This window comes from Herpailurus yagouaroundi, unplaced genomic scaffold (genome assembly GCF_014898765.1).
Source record: "Herpailurus yagouaroundi ecotype Mexico unplaced genomic scaffold, PumYag 29, whole genome shotgun sequence".
In the NCBI taxonomy this organism is placed as follows: domain Eukaryota; kingdom Metazoa; phylum Chordata; class Mammalia; order Carnivora; family Felidae; genus Herpailurus; species Herpailurus yagouaroundi.
Window position 1 is genome coordinate 83564409 of NW_024412377.1, and position 23616 is coordinate 83588024.

At 35.6% G+C, this 23616-nt stretch overlaps 1 protein-coding gene and 1 long non-coding RNA gene across 4 annotated transcripts in view; one reads left to right on the forward strand and one right to left on the reverse strand.

The window, feature by feature from the left end:
- Positions 1–7586, reverse strand: part of LOC121013084 (uncharacterized) — a 29426-nt gene extending 21840 nt beyond the window's left edge. The window contains exons 1-2 of the long non-coding RNA XR_005782495.1: positions 7476–7586; positions 5618–5669 (exon numbers count right to left, since the gene is read on the reverse strand). This is a non-coding gene — a long non-coding RNA (uncharacterized LOC121013084). The remainder of the gene's footprint in view (positions 1–5617; positions 5670–7475) is intronic.
- The window catches only part of KIAA0825 (KIAA0825 ortholog), a 391857-nt gene extending 383603 nt beyond the window's left edge, over positions 1–8254 (forward strand). For all 3 annotated transcript variants that reach the window (XM_040448484.1, XM_040448497.1, XM_040448491.1), the window contains one exon: positions 5828–8254. In XM_040448484.1, the coding sequence (XP_040304418.1) occupies positions 5828–5945 (118 nt within the window). In that variant the 3' untranslated portion in view covers positions 5946–8254. The remainder of the gene's footprint in view (positions 1–5827) is intronic.
- Positions 8255–23616: the final 15362 nt, after the last annotated feature.

The following is a 23616-nucleotide window of genomic DNA, read 5'->3' on the forward strand; positions in this document are numbered from 1 at the left end:
CTCTCTCTGTCTCAAAAATAAATAAATGTTAAAAAAAAAAATTAAAAAAAAATAGAAAACCTAAGTAAACTAATTACTAACAATAAAATTGAATTAGTATTCAAAAAAAAATCCCAACAAATAAAAGTCCAGGATCACAGGGCTTCACCTGTGAATTTTACCAAAAATTTAGAGTTAATAAGATGAACATAAGGGAAGGCAGACAAAAATAATATAAAAACAAGGAGGGGGACAAAACATAAGAGACTCTTAAATACAGAGACAAACTGAGGGTTACTGGAGGGATTGGGGATAGAGGTTTGGTCTAAATGGGTAAGGGGCATTAAGGAAGACACTTGTTGGGATGAGCACTGGGTGTTACACATAGGGGATGAATCAATGGAATCTACTCCTGAATTCATTATGCTAACTAACTTGGATGTAAATACATTAATTAAATAAAAAAAAAAAAAAAACACGAGTTAATACCTATCCTTTTCAAATTATTGCAAAAAATTGAAAAGAATACTTTCAAACTAATTTTATAAGACCAGCACTACCCCAATACCAAACAAGACAAAGAGACTTACAAAAAAAGGCCAATATCCCCAATGAACATAGATGAAAAAATCCTCAACAAAATATTATCACACCGAATTCAGCAATACATTAAAAGGATCATACACCGTGATCCAATGAAATTTATTCCAGGGATGTGAGGATGGTTTAACATTAGTGAATCAATCAATATAAAAATATTAATAAAATGCAAGATAAAAATCATATCATCTTAATAGCTGCAGAAAGAGCATTTAACAAAACTCAACACCCATATGATAAGAACCTTCAACAAAGTGGGTATAGAGGGAATATACCTCAACATAATAAAGGCCGTATGTGGTAAACTCAAGGCTAACATAATACTCAATGTTGGAAAGTTGAAAAATTTTCCTCTAAGAACAGGAAAAAGACAAGGATGTCACTTTAATTCAACATAGTATTGGAGGTCCTAGCCATAGAATTTAGGCAAGAAACAAAAATGAAAGGCATAAAAATTGAAAAGGAAGAAGTAAAACTGGCACTATTGGCAGATGATTTAATGCTCTATATAAAAAAGTTGGAAAGACTCTTAGAATTAACTACTAGAATTATTAGAATTAACAAATGGATTCAGTAAAGTTGCAGGATAAAAAACACACAGAAATCTCTTGTGTTTCTATACACGTATAACAAACTATAGAGAAGAAATCAATCCCATTTACAACTGCATCAAAAAGAATAAAATACCTAGGAATAAATTTAAACAAAGAGGCGAAAGACCTGTACTCTGAAAACTATAAGACAGTGATGAAAGAAACTGAAAAGAACATAAATAAATGGAAAAATATATCATGCTTATGGATTGGAAGGAGATTATTGTTAAAATGTCCACACTACCCAAAGCAATCTACAGATTCAAGGGAATCTCTATTAAAATACCAATGGCATTTTTCACGGAACAAGAATAATCTTAAAATTTTTATGTAACCACAAAACACTCTACGTAGCAAAAACAATGTTGAGAAAGAAGAATGAATCTGTAGATACCATGCTCCTTAATTCAAAGTATACTACAAAGCTATAGTAATCAAAACAGTATACTACTGGCAAAAAAAGAGACACAAAAATCAATGGAAAAGAATAGACATACCAGAAATTAACCCATGCTTATATGGTCAATTAGTCTATGACAAAGGAGACAAGAATACAGCGGGGAAAGGAGAGTCTCTTCAACAAATGGTGGTGGGAAAATGGGACAACTACAAGCAAATCAATGAAACTGGACCAGTGTCTAACATCATATATAAAAATAAACCCAAAATGGATAAAAGACTTAAGTGTAAGACATGAAACCATAAAACTAGAAGAAAACATAGGCAGCAAGCTCTCTGACATCTGTCTTAGCAATTTTTTTTTTTTTTTTGGATCAGTCTCTTCAGACAAGGACAGCAAAAACAAAAATTTTTAAATGGCACTACATCAAACTAAAACCAACAGAGCAAGAATGCAATCTGCTGAATGGGAGAAGATATTTGAAAATAGTATCTCCAATAAGGAATATCCAAAACATTAAAAAAAAACCCTCAAAACTCACTATAAAAAAAACAAAACTCTTTGATTAAGAAATGTGAAGAGGACCTGAATAGATATTTTTCCAAACACATACAGATGGTCAACAGACATATGAAAAGATACTCAACATCACTATCATCAGAGAAATCCAAGTCAAAACGACAATGAGATGTCACCTCACACCTGTCAAAATGGCTACTATCAAAAAGACCAGAAATACCAAATGTTGACAAGGATGTGTTGAAAAGAGAATCCTCTTGCAATGTTGGTGGGAATGTAAAGTGGTGTGGTCACTATGAAAAGTAGTAGAGAGGTTCCTTAAAATATTGAAAATAGAGGGGCGCCTGGGTGGCTCAGTTGGTTAAGTGTCCGACATCGGCACAGGTCATGATCTCACAGTTCGTGAATTCGAGCCCTGCATCAGGCCCTGTGCTGACAGCTCAGAGCCTGGAGCCTGTGTCTCCCCCTCTCTCTGCCCTTTCCCTGCTAACACTATTTCTCTTCCTCAAAATAAATAAACATTAAAAAAAAATTGAAAATATAACTACTATATGATCTATCATCAATTCCACTTCTGGGTATTATCTGGAAAAAAATGAAAACACTAACCTGAAAATTATGCACCCCCATGTTTACTACAGTATTATTTACAACAGCCAAGATATGGAAGCAACCTAAGTGTTCAGAGATAGATCAAATGGATAAAGATGTGGTATGTACATACACAATGGAACATCACTCAGCCATTAAAAAAACAAAATCTTTCCATTTGCGACAAGATGGATAGACCTAGAGGTATTATGCTAAGTGAAGTAAGTCAGAGAAAGGCAAATATCATATGGTTTCACTTATCTGTGGAATATGAAAAGCAAAACAAATGAACAAAACAGAAACAGACTCATAATATAGAGAACAAACTGATGGTTGTCAGGGGGGAGGCGGGTGCAGGCTTTCCACCTGGTAAAATAACTGGTGAAATAATTGAAAGAGATTAAGAGGTGCAATCTTCCAGTTATAAAATAAATAAGCCATGGGGATGTATTGTGCAGCAGAGGGAATATAGTCAACAATATTGTAATAACAATATTGTATGGTAATAGGTGGTAACTAGACTCAGCCTGATGATTTTGTAATGTATATAAATATGAAATCAATATATTGTATACCTGAAACTAATATGCCAATCATACTTCAAAAAAGAAACTTATAGATTTGAAATAAAATAATACTTGAGATAAATAAACATACATTTCAAATCTCTAATGCTTTATTCAATTAAGGTGAAATTATTAGAGAAAATGTAGTTTGAATATTATTTTTTCTCCTATCTCTGTCAAAATTTCTTATTCTCACATGAAATGATTTCTTCTTAATAAGCACCAGGCAAATATAAAAAGGCTGTGATAGATAAATTATGTTGCTACGATCATTAATTACTAACAGCTCAATTATACTGTTAGGTGCCTACAATTCTCATGAAGCTTCAAAAATCCTTATCTTGGATTCTATTATGTATACAATTCATTTATATTACATTAATTATACAGATATTTAAATGAAGCAGAGATCGTGCTTTCAATTTTCACAAGTAGAGACAATGATCAAAATATTTATGTACATATTACATATTTTGTTCTGTTGACAGTCATAAAATAATTCATTTACTCAGTACCATATTAGCACCTTTTCCATGGAATAAAAAAGGCAAACCTAATTTTTCATGTTTGGATTTCTTTAAATTATTTACATTAATTTTAGAGAGTTCTTTTTTTCTTTTTTTAAATATCTAGTCCAATTTGGTCAACATTTTTCAGGAAATAAAATGTTCAAACTATTTTTAACATTAATGAATGATACCTGTAAAATGGTTTTAAAATTATGCTGAGTGCCTCATTTGTAAGTCTAAACTCTAGAGCCTGACTCCTTGATTTCAATCCGAAGATACCTGGACAAGTGACATTAACAGTATATTTCAGTTTACCCCTCTGTACAATGGGAACAACATTTTCTAGTACAGATTTAAAGAGTGATATGTCATATGTTTAAAACAATGCCTAAGACATAGTGCTACTTAAGTATTTTCTGTTATTAATATATTCCTTCTTGGAAGCAGTTCAACTTAATATGAAAGTTAATGATAACCAACTTCACCTGTATAAAATGAGTAATGACAGTTTTTATCTTTAAAACTCCATGAAAATAGTAGAAAGTACCTTGTAGGCTAAACTTTAAAATTCTAATTACTGACCTAAGGAGAACTGCCCCTTGTCACATGACTGAACAGTGTAGCAGTGAAAAATCTTTTTATCCTTCAAGTTGTTATTAAAACCTATATGACCAATGACCTAACTCTGACCATATGGGAATGTATAGAGAAATTAAGACAACCATAAATAATAAGTTTTTAGATCCACCGAAGGTTGGGGCTAGATATAAGGAGAATCCCAGGCAGACAATGATGAAGATATGTAAATTAAACCCATGTCTAATCTCTCAGATAATTCCATCTTTCTCTCCACTCTTCCTTCTTGCTTTATAATAAACCACCTCCCAGGACTGGTCAGGGCATATTGAACCCAACACTCCAAGAAAACCCATATGAAAGAAAACAAGGATCCCAGTAGGAGGTTTCTATGGAAAATGAAATATCCTTGCTTTCTTTTCATTGAAGAAAACCAGAATGATCCCATTCCAAACTCAATATATTTTCTTCATGTATGACAAACTCTTATCCAGGAGTTCTGACTATAATAAAACAGTGGGCTTCTGGAAGACATTCAGTGAACAGGTACTTGCTTGTTAGAAATTCTATTCCCTTATAGCAGAGAGTCTTTTAGGATATATATCTTCTAGGGTGTTTTAGGATTAAAACATTGGATTTAAAATCCATTTATGACAGCATGCCATAGTGGATGGCCTAGGGATTGGTAGAAATAGGAGTGAGGAAAAGAGAAAGAAAATATATGCAGAGGATTCATTGTTGGATTGCTAGGTTAAATGTGCCCTGGCCAGTCCTGGGGAAGTGGCATATATGAAAGAGAAAGGAGAAGGAGGAATTAACTGGACTTGGGTTATTGTGCTAGTTACTTTAAAGGTTATATTCATATACATTTTCATATTCTACCATTTTGTTCTGTATCTGTCAATCACCCAAAATTAGAGTCTTTAATCTCTCTTCTTTAGCCAAATCCCCATTGAATTTTCCTAACAATTTGCTGCTTTTCTTGGATCATTTTAACTTGATTACTTCAAATCTTCTATTATTTCTAGGAATAGACTGACCTGCCTTTAATATACAGTATATTCAATTTAGCTAAATATTCTTGCTGCTGAAGTCTTCCTGGAGAATCTCTCTGCAGCTTAAAGCCACTGATATGCTGATCAGTGGGGAAAAATACTATGGAAAATATTTACTTATTAATTGCGAATTCTAGGTTTTATTTATATGCACGTATATCCTAGTAAAGCATATACATTTTTTAAATTAACATATTCAGAAAACTCACTTAGTATTTTAAAACTTTACCTTGGAGTAGAACTGGTTTGACTCCACTTTTGTCTCCCATTCTCTGCCCAATCTGCAAGAGCAGTGACAGTGAGCTTTGGTGCTGGAGAGGCAGTCAGTAGAAGACAGATGCCTCAGTAAACCAGTGATAGAGTATTCAAGCCTTGAATAACTGAGTGTTGACTATAGTTTGGAAGTTACAAAAATACTAAAATGTGATTTTTCTTTTAGGTGGGAAATGAGAAAGAATGAAAGACTAGAAGAGGAAGAAAAAGCAATGCTGGAACATTTAAAACAATTTTGCACCATCCAGAACTCTTCTGTCTCAGATAACACAGAGGAACCATAATCTGCAGAAAACAGCAACAGCTTTATTTTAGGAAATAATCACATGTAATGGAGTAGGATTTTTACTACAGTCAGAATGAACCTCAGATATGCTGTGAAGCATGAAACCAATAACTGAGTAATCTCTGAAATGAAAAGGAATACACCACATAAAGAATAAAGTGCTACACATTTTTTACTTTAAAAATAATTTCAAATGTTTTTCTTTCCTCAGTTGTTCTCTTTATATAACTGCTGCCATCTCGTGTTCCCTTTGAATTATATTTTTTTTCTTCTTTCAGTCTTGAAGTATCTATGACAACAGACAAAATGTTTGGAAATCTTTTCCCTAAGGATTTTTAAATACAGCATTTGGATGTTAAGTTGAATGGAGTAACATAGCCCCTTGAGGGTTGTCTGAAAATTTCAATTTAGTTTTATAGCTGTAGCCCAAGTCCAGGTCTTAGCGACTTTTAAAACCCACCAATGTACCAGCCTCCTTTTCCAAAGCCACTTCCTCAGGCAGTTTATCTTAACCAGCAAAACATTCTCCTAATATATAACTTTAGTCCTATCTCTGCCTATAATGGTTTTTCAAACATCATATTTAAACTTTCAATCATATGCTTTCAGATCCTATACCCAATGTCTCCATGTTCAGGCAACTGCCTGTTATCCTCTTGGTTCAAGCCACACACTTACCATTTTCCCCAAGTGGAAACCATCTTTCTCCCCAAATAACATTTAAAACTCATTCAAGCAATCCCATAGTTTCTGTTACTTCTCTTATTTCTATTACACTCACACACTCTCTCACACACACACACACACACACACACACACACACACACACACACACACTGGAATGTGTTCTAGAGCCCTCACATCAAGTTATAATTACTATACCCTTCCTATTAGTGCATGGTATTCGATTATAAAGACCTCAAAGGGTTTGTCATATGAAGTCTCCCTCTTTAAGGGGTTCCATAGTTTTCCCAGATACCTGCTCCAGAGTTATCTATCTAGTGGGTAATTAATACATTAATTAGTAAATAATTCCAACAGTTGTTTGAATGTCATTAAAAGAAGACAATTAGATTGTTGAGCAATCTACAGGACATCTGGGAGAAGCCTTATCTATTTTAGACCATATGACATCGAACATTATGTTTCTGATGTTCTCAGATTGTCCATGTTCCCACATTCTGTGATTTTTATAAAATATGTGTAGGCTAGATAATTTCCAAAGGAAAGTACTTATGCATTTTTTAAAAAGTAAAATCTTAGAATGCAGAGGAGGCCACCTTAGAAAATCTCTTGCATTATTTCCTACATAAAAACATATAAATGGCCATGTAGCCAGCTGTCTACCAAGTAACACATTTTATTTCTATAAAATGTACTTTGTTGGTTAGTATAATCATGAACTAAATGTTTTAAGACAATGTTGGAATAATTTCTAAAACTTCTATACAGACAATTTAAAAATGGTAAGAAATATTCATGAGAATTGAACTTTGCACCTAATCTTACCTATGAACACTAATCTTACCTATAGTAACACTGTAACAATCAACTGAAGACAACAATTTTCTTTCTTTAGCTTCATGATGGTTTGTGTAAATCTGCACACTATATTTTATTAGAATAGACACTAAAAAAGAAAGTCAAAATAAAAATAAACTGAACCAATAAACTAAATAATCTTATAAAGTAAAATATTTCATATTTGGGTTCTTTGTCTTCTAATATATTTAAAAATCATCTTTTAACACTTTTTTCTTTTTTTTTCTTTTTTTTTTTTACTGAATCTGTACATTTCTATGGTAATGCTAAGAAGTGACTTATTTCCTCTAGAAAAAATTTCTTAATGGCTCCATTTAAAGGGTAATAAGAATAGTAAGGGGAGAAGGAGATGAGGAGGAAGGAGAAAAATGTGAAAAACAGAAGAGTTTACAGATGAATTCTCTTCTATATTTGCTCAGTGAGATTACTGTAGCCAGTGGAAGGAAATTTATAATTGGGAATATTAAATGACAAGACATTGGTTTATCAGATTATTTTGACTTTATACTCAACATGTTTCTTAAAATATGAAAAGAATGGTATTTAAAAAGTTATTCTTTCTCATGTTTATTTTGCATTTGTGTAACTTAACAGCAGCAATTAAGCCTAATACTTTATTAGTCCCAATACGCTTATTGCAAAAATATTATCTTCCTTCTGTGTTCTGTTTAACTGTATTTTTATGTAATTATAAAGATGTATCTAGTTTACCGGTTACTATGTGAAAAGTATGAATTTTTAATAAAATATAGATAATAATCTATATTTCAAGTATTTTACATTTTTGTCATCGCTACCAAATACTCTATAGAACTATCTACCAAGAAATGTGAAAAGTAAATCGCTTATTTTGTCTACCAGTAGGTGCTTACCCAAAGTGTTCTATTACCCCAGTTCACATATTCCTGAGTCAGAGAGAGCTTCTGGTAATTTTTAATTAGCATTTCTTATTATAAAAACTCTAAGATTTTTGAATGCTTTTCATTATGCTTGAAATATTTCATAATTAAAAACACAAAAAAAGCTGTATTCAGACTTCTAAAGGAAAGAGATCTGGTCACATACTACAACAGGGATGAATATTGAGGACATTATGCTAAGTGAAATAAGACAGAAAAAGACATATACTGTATGATTCCACTTATATAGGGTAGCTAAAGTAGTCAAATTTATAGAGACAGAAGGTAGAATGGTAGTTACTTGGGGCTAGGGAAAAGAAGAGACGTTTAATGAGTACAGAGTTTCAGTTTTACAAGATGGAAAAGTTCTGGAGCTCTGTTTCACAACATTGTGAATATACTTAACACTATTCAACTATATACTTAAAAAAGGTTAAGATGGTAGGTTTTATGTTACATGTTTTTTAACACACACACTTCCCCAGAACTGCTATATGTAGAAATTCCATTGCAAAATGCCTAACAAGATGCCTGAAAGCTCTTAATTTTTATTGGGAACCATGAGACCAATACATCCAGCATCAGTTATTATTCCACACAATGACAAAACTATTTGGTTTGCCTTTGAGAAATGTTTTCAATAGCACCACCAGTAAAGCAATAAACACTTGTTTGTCAAGAATTTACAGAATTCAAAACCTTATAAAAACACTTTTCCTTTCAAAATATTATAATTACTTGAACACATAAAGACCTGTATTATGGGGCACTTGGGTGGCTCAGTTGGTTACGTGTCTGACTTCAGCTCAGGTCATGATCTCGCAGTTTGTGAGTTCAAGCCCCACGTCAGGCTCTGTGCTGACAGCTTGCTCAGAGCCTGGAGGCTGCTCCGGATTCTGTCTCCCTTTCTCTCTGCCCCTCCCCCACTCACACTCTCTCTCAAAAATAAACATTAAAAATTTTTTTAAGTTAAAAAAAATAGAAAAAAAGACCTGTATTACTTACCAATTACTGTACAAAATTACTGACATAATTTGGCAGCTTAAAATAATATACATTATCTCACAATCTCTTGTGTCAACTCTTTTGTGCCTGAGCATGGTTTAGGATATAACACAGTTGCAATGAAAGTATAAGCCAGGGTTGTGGTCTCATCTGAGGCTCAATTGGGGAAGGATCCACTTCAAAGCTCACATGGTTGTTGACAACATTCATTAGCCTGCAGACTATCAGACTAAGGACCTCAGTTACTTGCCATGTGTGTCTTCCCATAATGGCCTCCTTCTTCCTCAGAGTCAGCAAGGGGAAAAGAATCTCCTTGAAAGATGAATGCTATTGGGGCACCTAGGTGGCTAAGTTGGTTAAGCATCTGACTTCACCTCAGGTCATGATCTTGTGGTTTGTGGGCTCAAGCCCCATGTTGGGCTCTGTGCTGACAGCTCAGCCTGGAGCCTGCTTCAGATTCTGTGTCTCCCCCTTGCTCTGCCCCTCCCTTGCTCATTCTCATTCTCTCTTTCTCTCTCTCTCAAAAATAAACATTAAAAAAAATATCAATGTTACAACTCTATGTAATGTAATCAAACACATGCAACTATGCACATTCTATCACCTTTAACAAATTCTAATGGTCAAAAGCAAAACACTCTTCCTGCCCATGCTTGGGGGAAGGGAACACACAACAGCATGAATACCAGAAAGTGAGTTTGATGGATGGGAGTCACTCTGCAGTCTATCCACCACAAATTGGAATTTAGGCACTGAATATCCTTTATGAGGGTAACCATGTTGAGAAGTGGAAGTAGAGATGGGCTACAGATAAAGAGCCAGGACTTAATACTTACTGCCACTTATCAAGCAGCTACAGTAAACCAGGCTTTTTGCAAGACAATATATATAAAATAGCCAATTAAATTCTTTCTAAGCCCCTGTTTAGAATTTTATTGAGACTCCCACTTGAGATAAGAAAATGAGTTATAGAAATATGAAAAAACTGACTCAGATTTTAAATGAAAATGCACAGTGAGGTTCTAGTCAAGATGGCCATGTAAAAAGATCCTGAACTCACCTCCTCCCATGACACACTGAATCTACAGCTACATATGGAACAATTTCCTTTGGAATAAAACCCTAAAACTAACTAAGAAACAACTACACATCAGGCAAATGAGAAAAACACCACATCAAAGTGGGTAGGAAAGACTGAAACACATACTCACCATAAAACCTACCCCCGGCTTGATAACACACAGTCAAGAAGGAACTCAAAAACCACAGCTTCTTCCTAAGGAGTGAAGGGTTTGAACCTCAAATAGGGCACTTCAACTTTTAAGACCTGCAGCTAAGAGATGAGCCAAAACATCTGGCTTTGAAAAACAACGGGCTTGCATATACAAGACCCACAAGTCTACAGTGATTTGAGAAAAGAGTCTTAACAGACTCACACACTCAACACTTAACCTGCTCCACACGGTTCAGAAGCAGCTGATCCTGATCAGACTTTATGGTAAAGAATCTCATTTGTTAATAAAAATACAGCGCAATGCATTGTACTTGTGAGTTGTTCAAAAGCATAGGCATTCCCCCATCCCCAAAGTGGGCACCATCATTACACCGCACCATGTTTCTCTCCAATCTGTGGGCACCTTTTTGTTTTCTTTCCATGGGTCCCTCACCTTTACAAATCCTCAGCCTTGCTCTAGCCAATGTATGCCATCTACACACTCTCCCTTTGCATACTATCTCCCAGAGGGGAACTTTTACACCTGTTTGGTGCCCCAATTTTTATGACTGCCACCAAAGGGATGCTCTTTCATTGCCTGACTTTGGAGGTGGGTGGGGTGAGTTGTGTTCCTGGATCACAGAAAAGAAAAAGAGAGGACTCTTGCTTTGGATTATGTCTTCCTCTCTCTCTCTGCCCCTACCCCCCTCACACTCTGTCTGTCTCTCTCAAAAATGAATCAACATTAAAAAAAAAAAAAAAAGAAAAGAAAAAGAGAGGAGTCAATAAACACATCAGAAATGAAAAAGGAGACATTAAAACAGACATCACGCAAATACAAAGGATCTCGTAAGAGACTACTATGAAAAATACCTCATGAAAAGATTTGGCAATCTAAAAGAAATGGATAAATGTCTTAAAAAAACAAAACAAGAACAAAAAATTACTAAGGATGATTCACAAAGAAATAGAAAATGGGAACAGACCAATTACTAGTAAGGTGATTGACTCAATAATCAAAAACCTTCCAATAAACAAAGTCCAGGACCAGACTGACTACCTGGTGAATTCTATAATCCTTCAAAGAATAATTATTAACAATCCTTCTCAAGCTCTTCCAAAAAAATAGAAGAGGAAACACTTCCAAATTCATTTTATAAGGCCAGTATTACCCTGATACCATAATCAGAGAAGGATGCCACAAAAAATTACAATCTAAATTCTCTGATGAGCATAGTAGCAAAAAATGTCAATAAAATATTAGCAAACTGAATTCAACAATACATTAGCAGGATCATACACCATGATCCAGTGGGGTTTATTCCAGGGATGCAAGGAAGGTTTAACATCTGCAAATAAATCAATGTGATATACCACATTAACAAAATAAAGCATAAAAATCATGATTTAAATAGTTACAGAAAAAAGCATTTGACAAAATTCAACATCAATTTGTGATAAAATCTGAGGGAATTTACCTCAACATAACAAAGGCCATATATGACAAGCCCACCACAAACATCATACTCAATGGTGAAAAGCTCAAAGCTCTTCTTCCGAAATCAGGAATATGACAATGATGCAATTCCTGCCACTTTTATTTAGCATAGAATTGGAAGTCCTAACTACAGAAATTAGGCAAGGGAAAAAAAAAAGCCATTCAAATCAGAAAGGAAGTAAAACTATCACTATCTGCAGATGACATAATGTTATATACAAAAAAATCCTAAAGACTACCAAAAAACTTTTTGAATTAATCAACAAATTCAGTAAAGTTGCAGGATACAAAATCAATATGCAAAAATCTGTTTAATTTTTATACAATAATTACTATCAGAAAGAGAAATTAAGAAAATAAACCCATTTTTGATCCCATCAAAAATAGTAAAATACCTAAAAATAAATTTAGCCAGAGAACTACAAGATCTGTGCACTCAGAACTCTAAGCCATTAATAAAATAAAAGACACAAATAAATGAAAAGATATTTTGTGCTAATGGATTGGAAGAAACAACATTGTTAAAATGTCCGTAACACCCACAGCAAGCTACGGAATCAATGTAATCCTTATCAAAGTACTGATGATTATTTTCATAAAAAAATGAATAATTTGAATAGAACTATAAAATACCCTGAATATCAAAAGCAATCTTGAGAAAGAACAAACCTAGAGGTATATTTCCTCATTTCAAATTCTATCACAAAGCTATAGTTATCAAAACAGTATGGTATTGGGATACTTGGGTGGCTTAATCAGTTAAGTGTCCAACTCTTGATTTTGGCTCAGGTCTTAAACTCAGGGTTGTGAGATCCAGCCCTGCACTGGGCTCCGTGCTGGGCATAGAGCCTGCTAAAGATTCTCTCCCTTTCCCCCTCACCCACTGAAATGTGCACATGCACTTCCCCCCCACCCCCCAAACAACAACAACAGCAAACGGTATGGTATTGGCAATAGAAGCGACACAAAAACCAATAGAACAGATTAGAGAGGACAGAAAGAAACCCGTGCTTATGTGCCTAATTAGTTTATAACAAAGAAGCCAACAATATACAATGGGAAATAGTCTCTTCAATAAATGGTGATAGGAAAACTGGACAGTCACATGCCAGAGCAAAACTGGACTCCTTATACTGTAAACAAGAATCAACTCAAAATGGATTAAAGCCTTATGTAAGACCCAAACCATAAAACGTCTAATAGAAAATACAGGTGGTCAGTTCCTTGACATGTCTTTGTAATGATTTTTTAAATTTGGCACCAGAAGTAAAGGCAACAAAGTAAAAAATAAACAAGTGAGACTACATCAAACTAAAAAGCTTCTGCAAAGCAAAGGAAACCATCAAAATGAAAATGCAACCTACTCAATGGTTGATAATATTTGCATATTACATATCTGATAAGGGGCTAATATCCACAATATTTTAAAACTCACACAACTCAATAGCAGAAAATTTTTCGTTGAAAAACAGAAAATCTGAATAGTTTTCCAAAAACAAACAGATTGCTAAGAAATATGTGAAAAGATGCTCAACATCAGTAATCATCAGGAAAATGCAAATCAAAATCACAATGACAGATAACATCACACCTGTTAGAATGCCCACTATCAAAAAAGTTTTAACAGACCAGAAACAACAAGTATTGGTGAGGGTGTCGAGAAAAGGGAACCCCTATGCACTGTTGGTGGGAATGTAAATTGGTGCTGCCACTATGGAAAACAGTATGGAATTTCTTCCAGTGATTAAAAATAGGAATACCATAAGATCCAGCAATTCCACTTCTGGATATTTATCTGAGGAAAATTAAAGCACTAACAACAGCAAAAAATTGAGTCCCATATTCATTCCAGCATTATTTACAATAGCCAAGACATTGAAACAATCTTTAAGTGTCCAATGATTAATAGACGAAGAAAATGCATGCATGTGTGCGCACACACACGCACACACACAGGAATATTATTCAGCCAAAAAAGGAGTGAAATTGTGTCATTTGTGACAACATGGATGATCTTTTTCTCAGATGGAGAAACACACAAATACTGTATATCACTTTTATGTGGAATCTAAACCAAAACCAAAGAAACAATACACAAGCTCCTGGATACAGAAAACAATTGGTGATTGTAGAAATGGGACCAGATGGGCAAAATGGGTGAAGGGGCTCAGGAGGCACAAGCATCAAGTTATAAAATAAGACATGGGGTTGTAATGTACAATTGATGACTATATATAAAAATATTGTACTTCATACTGTAAGTTGCTGAGAGTAAATCTTAAAAATTCTCATCACAAGAAAAAAATTAACTATGTATGGTAAAGGATGTTAACTAGACTTTTTGTGGTAATCATCTCAGTATATACAAATATCAAATTATGTTGTGCACCTGAAACTAAAATGATGTTCTATGTCATTTATATGTCAATTTTAAAAAAGAGATGCACAGCAAAGCCCAGACTTCAACACACTACCTCTAACCTAACCAGGTAGTATTGATAAGTGGAATATAACAAATAAAAAACCAGAATACCAGAGCTGGGGTCAAAAGTAAAATTAACAGACCAGAAATGAAGAGAGATTCAAGCTGGCCCAAACTGCACACCTGATACTTTCTTCCAGCATACAGCTGGATAAAACTTCAGATACACTCCCCCAAAGAAAAGTTCAAAAACAAATAAAATGCATTTAAGGGCTCTGGAAATGGCCCATGTACAAACATCAAATAAAAAAATTATCTATTCCAGAAAAACCCATGAAAATTTGGTAGGAAAAGCTATAGTATGTGGTATCTGAACCAAAACCGCCCCTTTCTTAACTGTTCCCAGTGAGGCAGAGACTCCATCTCAGAAGGCTGCAGCAAAGACCCGGATCCTCCCAATCTGAAGACTTTCTTCCTGAGAAGAGCAGGATTTCAACATTTGTCATCCTGCCTGGTGCTGAGGCTAAATCTCTGGCAAATGCAGTCAAGAGGCGGGGGCTCTCACCTTCTGCTTAGCTCCCACTCATGGAATGGAAGCTCTATCTTAGGTGTGGTACTTTAAAAATACTGGAACCCAGATCATCTTTTCCCTACTCATGAGACAGCGGTTCCACTAAGAAAAAATTTTGTGATGTCCAATTTACTAATCTTTTCTGATTCAGACTTTTTGCAACTTAAGTTTTTGCCCATCCCAAAGACATGAAGTTATTATGTTCTCTCCTAAAAGCTTTATTGTTTTTACCATTTGCATTTAGGTGTATGACACATTTTGAATTTTTTGTGTATAACGTCAGGTAACAGGTCAAGGTCTTCTTTTAGTGTCTGTAAGAATGGAAGTTACTGGGTTGCCTGAGTGGCATATCTGGGACACCTGAAGCATCCAACTTCAGTTCAGGTCATGATCTCATGGTCCATTAGTTCAAGCCCCATGTTGGGCTCTGTGCTGACAGCTCAGAGCCTGAAGCCTGCTTCAGATTCTGTGTCTTCCTTTCTCCATTCGTCCCCTGCTCATGCTCTGTCCCTCTGTTTCTCAAAAATGAATAAATGTTAAAAAACTTTTTTTCTTAAAAAGGATGGAAGTTATTTATTTTGGCAAACATATTTTCTCATGTTTGGAATTTGCACTCTCTTGCTGATATTATTTAATATTCTTAGAAAGTTAACTTTTGCTTTTTAAAAACTTTGAAATATACTGTTAAGATTTATTCATTGTTGTTATCAGTCTTGTTTCTTTCTGTTGCTGAGTATAGGCATATACCTCAGAGGTACTGCAGGTTCTGTTCTAGACTATCACAATAAAGTGAATGTCAGAATAAAGTGAGTCAAATGAATTTTTTGGTTTTCCAGTGCAAATTAAAGTTATACTACACTGTAGTCTATTAATTATATAATAGCATTATGCCTAAAATATGTACATACCTTAATACATTGTTGCTAAAAATGCTAACCAGTATATTTTAAAAATTTTTATTTTAGAGAGAGAAAGAGTGAGAGCAGGGGAGTGGGGCAGAGGGAAAGAGAGAGAGAATCTCAAGCAGGCTCCATGCTCAGAATAGAACCCAATGCAGGACTTGATTCCATGACCTTGGGATCACAACCTGAGCCAAAATCAAGACTTGGATGCTCAACCAACTGAGCCATCCAGGTACCCCTCCTAACTATTATCTGAGCTTTCAGTGTGTCATAATCTCTGTGCTAGAAGGTCTCACCTCCATGTTGATGGCTGCTGACTGACCAGGGAGATAATTGCTGAAGGGTGGGGTCTTCTTTCTTAGAACACGACAATGAAGTTTGCCTCTGTAGCATATGATGTTGTTTGACAACATTATGTGTGTGTGTGTGTGTATGCGTTATGTATATGTGCGTGTATATATATATATATACACATACACACACATATACATATATACATATATATGTATATATGTATATATATCTTCCTTTAACTGGAGTCAATCCTCTCAAACCCTACTGCTGCTTAATCAAGTAATAATCTAAATCCTTTGCTATTATTTCAACAATCTTCATAGAATCTTCACCAAGAGTAGATTCCAGCTAAACAAATTACTTTCTTTGCTTATACTTAAGAAGCAACTTCTCATCCATTGAAGTTTTACCATGAGATTACAACAATTCAGTCATATCTCCAGGCTCCACTTCTAATTCTAGTTCTCTATTTCCACCACACGTGCAGTTACTTCCTCCACTAAAGTTTTCAGCTCCTCAAAGTCAACCAAGAGAGCTGGAATCAACTTCTTCCAAACTCCTGTTCTTGTTGATATTTTTACCTCTTCCCACAAATCACAACTGTTCTTTATGGAATCCAGGATGGTGAATATTTTCTAGAAGGTTTCCAAATGACTTTGCCCAGATATATCAGAGGACTCCCTACCTATGGCAGATATAGCCTTTAGGAATGCAATGTTTAAAATAACACTTGAAAGTTGATATTTGTTCTTGATCAAAGGGCTAAAGAACAGATGTTGTGTTAGTAGGGTTGCAAACATTAATTTTGTTGGACATCTCTAGCAGTATTCTTGGATGACCAGGTGAGTTGTCACTGAACAGTAATATTTTGAAAGAAATTTTTTTTCATAGTAGGTATGAAGAGTGGACTTAAAATACTCAGTAAACCATGTTGTAAACAGATATGCCATCATCCAGGATTTGTTGTTCAATTTATAGAACACAGAGCAGATTTAAGATAACTCCTAAGGGCCCAAGGATTTTCAGAATAGTAAATGAACACTGACTTCAACTTAAAAGTCACTAGCTGCACAGCCCCTAATAAAGGAGTCAGCCTGCCCTTGAAAGCTTTGAAGCCAGGCACTAACTTCTCTCTAGCTATAAAATTCCCAGATGCCATCTTCTTCCATTATAAGGTTGTTCCGTCTACATGGAAAATGTGTTGTTTAGTGCAGCCACTTCCATGAATCATCTTAGCTAGATTTTCTGGGTAAATTGCTGCAGCTTCTACAACAGCACTTGCTGATTCACCTTGCTCTCTTATGTTATAGAGATGGTTTCTATTCTCAAACCTCAGGAACCAACCTCTGCTAGCTTCCAACTTGTTTTCTGCCAACTTCCTCACCTCTCTCAGCCTTCATAGAATTAAGGAGAGTTAGGGCTTTGCTCTGGTGTAGGTTTTGGCTGAAGGGAATGTTGTGGCTGGTGTGATCTTCTATCGAGACCACTAGAATTTCCTCCTATCAGCAAGAAGGCAGTTTCACTTTCTTATCATTTGTGTGTTCCCTGGAGTGGCACTTTTAATTTCCTTCAAGACCTTTTCATTTGCATTCACAAACTGGCTAACTGCTGTACCCAAGAGACCTAGCTTTCAGCCTATCTTGGCTTTCAATGACCCTTCTTTACTAAGCTTAATCATTTCTAGTTTTTGATTTAAAGTCAGAGATGTGCAATTCTTCCTTTCAATTGAACACTTAACGGCCATTGTAAGTGGGGCTCCTGGGGGGCTCAGCTGGTCAAGCACCCAACTCTTGATTTCAGCTCAGGTCATGATCTATAGGTTGTGAGATGGAGCGCCACATTGGGTTCTGTGCTAACACTGTGGAGCCTGCTTGGGATTCTCTCTCTCCATCTCTCTCTGCCCCTCCCCTGCTTGTGCTGTCAAAATAAATAAATAAACATTAAAAAGAAAGGCCATTTTAGGGTTATTAACTGGCCTAATTTCACCATTGTGTCTCAGGGAATACAGAGGGCTGAGGAGAGGGAGAGGAACGGGGGAATGGCTGGTTAGTGAAGCAGTCAGAACACACACATGTATCAATTAAGCTCACCGTCTTATATGGGCATGGTTTGTGGCACCCCAAAACAATTACAATAGTAACATGAAAGATCAACAATCACAGATCACTGTAACTGATAGAACAATAATGAAAAAAATTAAAAAAATAATGCTAGAATTACCAAAATGTGATAGAGATATAAAGTGAGCAAATGCTGTTGGAAAAACTGTGCTAATAGATGTGCTCAATGCTAGATTGCAACACACCTTCTATTTGTAAAACATGCATTATTTGCAAAGCACAATAAAGTGAGGCATGTGAATAGTATTCTACAACATGAATATACCAAAATTTGTTTAGCTACACCCCAATTTGATGGACACCTAGGCTGTTTATAGTTTGGGACTGTTATGAATAAAACTTCTATGAACATTCTTACACATTTTAATTATTGGCTTTGTAGATATTCCTCTGCATTTTTTAGGGGTTTCTCTAAGTATTAAAACATATATTCTTAACTTTCTATAGAGCGTATAGGATCATTTACTACTTACCTCATCCTGCCCTTTGTTAATACAGCTTTCATATGTATTACATCAACATGATAAACCTCACCAGACAATATTAAAATTTTTGTTTTAAAGTTCTATGTATTTTAATGAAATTAAGAGGAAAAATAATATATTTACTGAGGTATTTTCTATTTCTAATGCTTCCTCCTCAAGATCTAAATTTCCGTATGGTTTTACTTCCCCTTTATTAGCATTTCTTGAAGATCTGCTTGTGATAAAGTCTGTTATTTTTGTTTTACCTAAAAATGTTTATTTCACCATTCTTGAAGGGATCTCACTAGATATGGAATTTTGGACTGGCTGCTGTTTTATTTCAGCACTTGAAAGATGATTCAATCTTTTCTGGCCTCCACTATTTCTGATGAGAAGTAGTGATCATGTGGATAGCTGTTCCCCTATTTGAATGTGTCATTCTATTCTGACTTTCCAAATCTTCTCTTTATTGTTGGTTCTGAGAAATGTATTGTGTAAGGTATGATACATTCGTATTTATCTGTTCATTGATTTATCTGTTCATTGATTCCCTCACAATCTCCATCCTGCTGTTAAACCCAACCAGTGGATTTTTAAACATTTCGTATTATTTTATTTTTCCGTAATAGAATTTCCATTTGGCTCTTCATTATACTTTTTATGTCTCTGCCGAGACTTCTTGTATTTTCATTCTGTATGAGTACACTTTCCCCTCTGTCATTAAGCACAGTTATAATAGCTTTTTAAAGTCTTGTCTGATGATTGCAACAATGAGTCATTTTCAGATCTGTTCGTTGTTTGTCTTTTCGGAATGGTTAAGTGTGTTGGGGGAGTCTTCAAGACCATATCAACATTTGGAGATTAACTAGAACTCACAGGACTCATTACATAGTTGTACTCATAGCTAAGCTTTATTACAGTAATGTAACGTGTGTGTGTGTGTGTGTGTGCGCGCGTAAGAAGGCTCATTACAAGGATGTGGCAACCTATCTTAAAAGCTCATTGACCACATTTAACATCTGACATACCAAGTTTCAGTGAATATGGAGAGGGAGAATAAGTTTCTGAGGATATTTGGGAATAACCAGGTTGCCCCCAACAGTCACATCAGTACATAAGAGGATTAGAATGAAGAAGATGAAGAAGAGTGAGCGTTTAAGTTTTGTGTTTATAGAAGTAAATGTGGAGAACCAGAAACAGAGAACTTCAGACTTTAGATATAAGCTGGAAGGGGAAGTTAATAAAAGAGGAAAAGTACAGGGAAGAGATAATACTGACTCCCAATATCCCAATGGGGAAGTACCATTCCAACCTTGAAAACGTGATTTTTACAGACATGACATAACATTTCAAACTTTATAGTTTTTGTAACAGATATATTTGGATTAAATTGATATACTGAATGTACAGCACTTGGGGGATGTGGGTAACAAGCAGAAAAACCCAGATTTTCTCCTACTATTATAATCTAAACCTGCTTTGTCAGATCTTTTTTCCTAACCCTGGATTTTATGCTAGGCATGCATTATGGCTTTTCTGGTCACATTAGGATATTTCCAAATATCTCATTTTTTAGTAATTTAAAAATCCAATATAATCTTAAAGTCACTTTAAATGTTTTCTATTAATTGTGCCATTGCTTCTGTCTGTCCTTTAATGTTTTGTCTTCCACTTGTTTCTGCCTTCTCTGATTTTAACTGAATATTTTATATGATTTCAGTTTCCTCTCTCCCTCTTAGCATATCAGACTTTTTTTTTTATGACTTTTTCAAGTGGTTGCCCTAGAGTTTGCAATACACATTTACAACTTATCTAAGCCCACTTTCAAATAACACTACACCCGGGGCGCCTGGGTGGCGCAGTCAGTTAAGCGTCCGACTTCAGCCAGGTCACGATCTCGTGGTCCGTGAGTTCGAGCCCCGCGTCGGGCTCTGGGCTGATGGCTCAGAGCCTGGAGCCTGTTTCCGATTCTGTGTCTCCCTCTCTCTCTGCCCCTCCCCCGTTCATGCTCTGTCTCTCTCTGTCCCAAAAATAAATAAACGTTGAAAAAAAAAATTAAAAAAAAAAACAAAAAACAAACAAAAAAAAAACAAATAACACTACACCCTTCATGGCTAGTGAAAGTACAGAGTATTTTCAATTCTTCCCTCCTGTCCTTTATAACATTGCTGCCATTCATTTCATTTATCCACAAGCTCTAATTACAGAATAAAATTTGGATGTTATTATTTTGAACAGTGTTATCTACTAGATCAACTTAGAATAAGAAAAAAAGATTTATTCTTTCTCTAAAACTCTGTTTCTTTATGTAGATCCAAGTTTCTGACCTATAACACTTTCGCCTCTTAGAAGAACTTCTTGTAACATTTCTTGCAGTTCATGTCCACTAGTGACAGTTTCCCTTTGTTTTTGTTTGTCTAAAAAAGTCTACTTTTCTTCTACCTTTTAAGAATAATTTCACTGGATATCAAATTCTAGTTTGGTGTGCTTTTTTTTTCTTTCAACACTTTAAATATTTCAGTTTCTGAAGATAAGTCCAACGCAATTCTTATCTCTGTCTCCTTAAGCAAGGTTATTTTTCCCCTGATTTCAGTATTTTCTTCTTCTTGATTTTCTGCTGTTTTAAACATACGCACAGGTGTAGATTTGTTAGTGTTTTTATAGTTTGCAGTTCTCTAAGCTTCCTGGATCTGTGGATTTGTGTCTGCATTAATTTTAGAAACTGTTCAGTCATTTTTTTTCTTTTTCCTCCTTTCTTTCTTTTTCTTCCAATATTCCCATTATGCCTATGTTACACATTTTGTCATTTCCCCACATTTTGGATATTCTGTTCTATTTTTTTTCATTCTTTTTTTCTCTTTGTATTTCAGTTTTAGGACTTTCTATTGACATATCTTTAACCTACATTCTTTCTCTTACTGAGTCCAGTCTACTTATGAGCAAAAAAATTTCATTTCTGTTTCCATTGTGTTTGTGTTTTGGTTTTCTAGCATTTCCTTGATTCTCCCTTAGTGTTTTCATCTGAGTGCTGTCTCCTACTGTTCCCTGCATGTCGTCCACTTTCCCCACTTCAAAGGCTGGAGTGGGATGGGGTTGAGTATTTTCAGTCCTCTAGACTGGTTAGGTAAAATAGTTTGCCTTAATGGTAGGGTTGATAAGGGAAACAGCTCTGGGCATATTTCAAAATGGTCACTTTTTCTCTCCCCTATCTTCACAGTAAGAACTCGACAGGGCTCCTGAAGGTAAAACTCACAAAAATGTGGGTGGCCTCCCTCCCCCAACAACAACAAGCGGTACCACTTCAAGTTTTTAACTTTCAAGCTAGTCCATGAGTTTAGATCCTCAAGGTAGCCCACAGTGAGCCTCCAGCAATTGTCAATCACAATTTAGGTGTTCCAATTCATACTGACTATCTCTAAACTGTGCTCTTTAAATGCCTGTCTCTCCAATTTGGTGGTCAGTTTTCCTGGTGACCTCCATTCTTTCATGGATCTAGAAAGAGCTGCTGAGTTTTAGTTTGCTCAGCTTTTTTCTTATTGTGAGGATGGAAGTGACTGACCTCCAGGCTCCAAACCATACATATTGAACTAGAAATGTGTAAGTCACTTTAGAGTATCCTGTTTCCCAGCTCAGGCCTGGCCGGCAAATAGGACTGGAAGGAAGAGGGTAAACCTGTTTTGTCTTGATTCCTCGACCTTTTACTTCTCTATGTCCCATACTCATTCTGTTACTTTCAAATCCATTAGCATCAGCTTAAGCACGGGAAGAAAAAGCTATTTTAAACAGAGACCATGGTGCCCACTGTAACAAATGCCCAAGAGCTGATGCTTTCTGTCAGAAGGTACTTTTTGTACATTTTGGAGATTCACCCAAATTCAGGAACTCCAACACTGCCAATCCCAGATACACAGAATGAATGTTCCAGGCTGCATGTCAGAATTCCCATGCAGATCCTCTCCTGGTGGCTTACTTCATACAACATCATTCTGCTCCTTGGTTTGCTTTTCCTTTCTTTCATTCTACTGGAAATGCTTCTCTTCTTCAAAACAATTCTAACAGTGCTATGAGTTGAATTGTGTCCCCTCAAAAAAGATACAATGAAGTCCTAAGCCCAGTACCTCACAATGTGACATTATTTGGAAATAAGGTCATTAGACACATAAGAGACGTCATCAAGCTAAAATGAGTTCATTGGGGTGTACCCTAATTCAATATGACTAGTGTCCCCATACAATGGCAAAATATGGATGCAGAGACAATAAATAGGGAGAATGCCATGAGAAGACAGAGATTGGGATAATGCATCTACAAACCAAGGGACATCAAAGATTTCCAGCAAACCACCAGATTCTAGAAGAGGGGCAAGGAACAAAATTTCCCTCCCAGCACTCAGAAAGAACCAACACTACCTATACTTTCATTTTAATTTCCAGAAATGTAAGGCAATAATTTTGTTGTTGTTTAAGCCACCTCCTTCAAGGTACTTTGTTATTGGTAGCCCTAGAAAACAAATACAGCAGCCATGTACCATTATGTCTATTAGCTGTCGGGAAAACTCAACAGTACTTATTTCTTTGTCATCACAGGCACCCTCAGTTAGTCTCCTTCCTTTAAATATTTCCAGGTAAGAGAGTTGCATAATCACCTTTCGGACTGCCATTTCCCAAACTCCAAGATTACTGGTCAAGTCTCGTGCCCCACTCTCCCACCTCAAAATCTCTTACAACCCTCTTCCTCAG